At 31.8% G+C, this 2,689-nt stretch overlaps 1 protein-coding gene across 1 annotated transcript in view; it reads right to left on the bottom strand.

Annotated features, from left to right (window-relative positions):
* LOC100776284 (probable LRR receptor-like serine/threonine-protein kinase At1g51880) overlaps positions 1 to 2,689 on the bottom strand; it is a 2,881-nt gene extending 192 nt beyond the window's left edge. Inside the window, exons 1-7 of the mRNA XM_014778423.2 lie at positions 2,568 to 2,689; positions 1,537 to 1,733; positions 1,210 to 1,442; positions 1,003 to 1,129; positions 835 to 903; positions 554 to 743; positions 9 to 248 (exon numbers count right to left, since the gene is read on the bottom strand). Coding sequence (XP_014633909.2) covers positions 9 to 248; positions 554 to 743; positions 835 to 903; positions 1,003 to 1,129; positions 1,210 to 1,442; positions 1,537 to 1,733; positions 2,568 to 2,689 — 1,178 coding nt within the window. The remainder of the gene's footprint in view (positions 1 to 8; positions 249 to 553; positions 744 to 834; positions 904 to 1,002; positions 1,130 to 1,209; positions 1,443 to 1,536; positions 1,734 to 2,567) is intronic.

The following is a 2,689-nucleotide window of genomic DNA, read 5'->3' as shown; positions in this document are numbered from 1 at the left end:
TAATGGACACAGAAGCCATTCCGATTTCAACAATTCTCCAGACTGAGCTAGTGTCAAAATCTTCCTTAAACCTTGAGTCAGCAATATTTTTTATATCCCCATTGGAAAGCATGGATTTAACCCACTGACTTATGTGAGTCTTATCAGGTGTTTTTGCAATAGCTGGCTGACCTGTGACCATCTCCAAAAGAACAACTCCGAAGCTGTAAACATCACTTTTCTCTGTCAATCTGCTTGATATGCTGTACCTGCCAGCCAGATCATATATTTTAATTCATTTCTCATTCATAATTTTTCGATTGAAAATTAATGTTTGAACAAAACTTAGATACACTTCCTTAGGTGTTGAGTAATCACGTAATGAAGGTATGCATTGAAGGATTACATAGATTACCAGGGTAAAACTTCAATTCTGATTGGAGAGCAGTACCAACCACAGTTAAGAAAAGTATCTAAATTTTGTCTTGACTCTTGAGTTATGTTTCTTAGTATGTCTAGAATATTTTTCCAACAAAAATGATACATAACCATATATTATAATTGAAATACTTACTCGGGATCCAAATAACCGGGAGTTCCAGCAACAACAGTGGACATATAAGATCCCCCATCTGTGGGAAAGCTTTTGGATAGCCCAAAATCAGCCAATTTTGCTTGGAAGTTTTCATTTAATAAAATATTTGCACATTTCACATCTCTGTGGATTATTGGTGGCTTACAACCGTTATGCAGATATTCCAGTCCTAATGCCATCATATCAAATTCTCAACACAAATAGATGGGAAGAATAAAAAAATTGATGGAGAAATTTACATATTTAGTTTCCTTTCTAACCTTGGGCTGCATCCAATGCTATTTGGAGTCTGTCTTCCCATGTCAAGAACTTTGCCCTACTACTTTTTCCTGCAAAACCAAATCAATAATGTTTAGTACTCATGAAAGCTTTTGGGGGTAAGTTGATTGAATGAAAAAGAATAAGGTTTTGAACTTGCATAAGCATACCTGAAACAATTTCATCCAAGTTTCCATTTGCCATATATTCATAGATGAGCCCTATGTTGTTTTCTTCATTGCAATACCCAACAAGAGAAGTCAGATTTCTATGATGAACTCTCATCAGAAGTTTAACCTGCAATTTAATAGCCACTTTTATGTCATGAATTTGGTTGAGTTCACTCAGAAATTTTGGTGCAAGTAATAACCACTTGCCTCTGCTAGGAATTGTTCATATCCTCGTACTGCTGACGGAGAAAGCATCTTTACAGCTACTTGAGTGTCATCAATAAATCCATGATAAACTTTTCCAAATCCACCTCTACCAAGAATTCTGGTAAAGTCGTTGGTGATCTTAACAAGCTCATTGAATGTATATTGCCGTTGCTTGGATGCAAATTGTGATCCATTTGGAGTGTTGGTCTCAACATAAATGTTCACATCAGATGCTAATTACATGGATATAGGTTTTAGTTTTTTACAAAGTATAATGAAATCAGAACATGGAAACAAACCAAAAAAGGTAGTTAGCAACTGCTTTACCTTGTGGTTTTTTCCTTTTAAGGCCACAGATTATAGCTGCTGCTACAATTATTAGGAGCACCAAAACCCCAGCAACTGATGATACTACCGGGATAACTATATTATTTTTGTTCTTCTGTTGATCACCATCTGGCTGCTTGTTATTTGTCTGCTGGATGCATGGATCAGATTCACATAGATTTGGATTTTGATCCAGGCTAGCATCATTCATACAAGAATAAAATCAGAGAAATAGTTGCATTTACTATCACATATTTGTTCCAGCTATCAATAACTTTTGCTGGTACTTCTTATTTAAAGTTTCTAAGAAAATAATTTTGCGAAGATGAGTGAAGAAATTGCAATGTTAATAATCTGAATTCAAGTTCATTCTGCATTAATATAAGATCAGGGGAAAGAAAAAACCTCAAATGATTAACAGTCTTCACTATATACATGATAAGACAGTTATATGTGTACTGTTTAGTAACCCACTGACACTTATGAAGTGAAGTATGACAGTCACGTGTACATTTATTAAATAGATTCATTATGTGTTAAATTGCTGAAGTTTGTCCAAAGTACGCATTCATAATTATTAAAATATTATTTATGTTAATTTTTTGTTGTTGTAAATCTTATTAATAATCTGATTGACATTATAAAATGAATAGTTAATAAAAATCCTTACAAAATTATTTAAAGTAAAACAAAATTAATTAATCTTCCTTATGATATAGTAGATCACAAATATAATTTTAACCTTTTAAATTTTGATAAACTCTTTTAAGATAAGTAAAAATGTTAAAATTTAATTAACCATATACTATGTCGCAAGTATATTAAATAATTTAATCTTATTTTAAATAATTTTGTATAGATTATTAACTATTCATGCTATCATTAATAACGATTTTTAAAATAATATTAATTATAAATATTTTGTTGCTTTAAATAATTTTGATTGATTACGGATGAATTATTAATAAATTTTACAATAAAACATTTTAAGGCGGGTAATATTTCAATAATTATGACGACTGTAAAAAAACATCTCCAATGTCTTGGAAAGACAAGCCAATTTAGCAGCCTCGTACATATTGGGTTTGGCTTTAGTGATAATCACATGAGCTAAATGATCGGAAAGCTCGAAAAAGTAATATTCCATCTCCAT

Source organism: Glycine max, chromosome 8 (assembly GCF_000004515.6).
Source record: "Glycine max cultivar Williams 82 chromosome 8, Glycine_max_v4.0, whole genome shotgun sequence".
In the NCBI taxonomy this organism is placed as follows: domain Eukaryota; kingdom Viridiplantae; phylum Streptophyta; class Magnoliopsida; order Fabales; family Fabaceae; genus Glycine; species Glycine max.
This window is presented reverse-complemented; position numbering and strand designations above follow the sequence as displayed.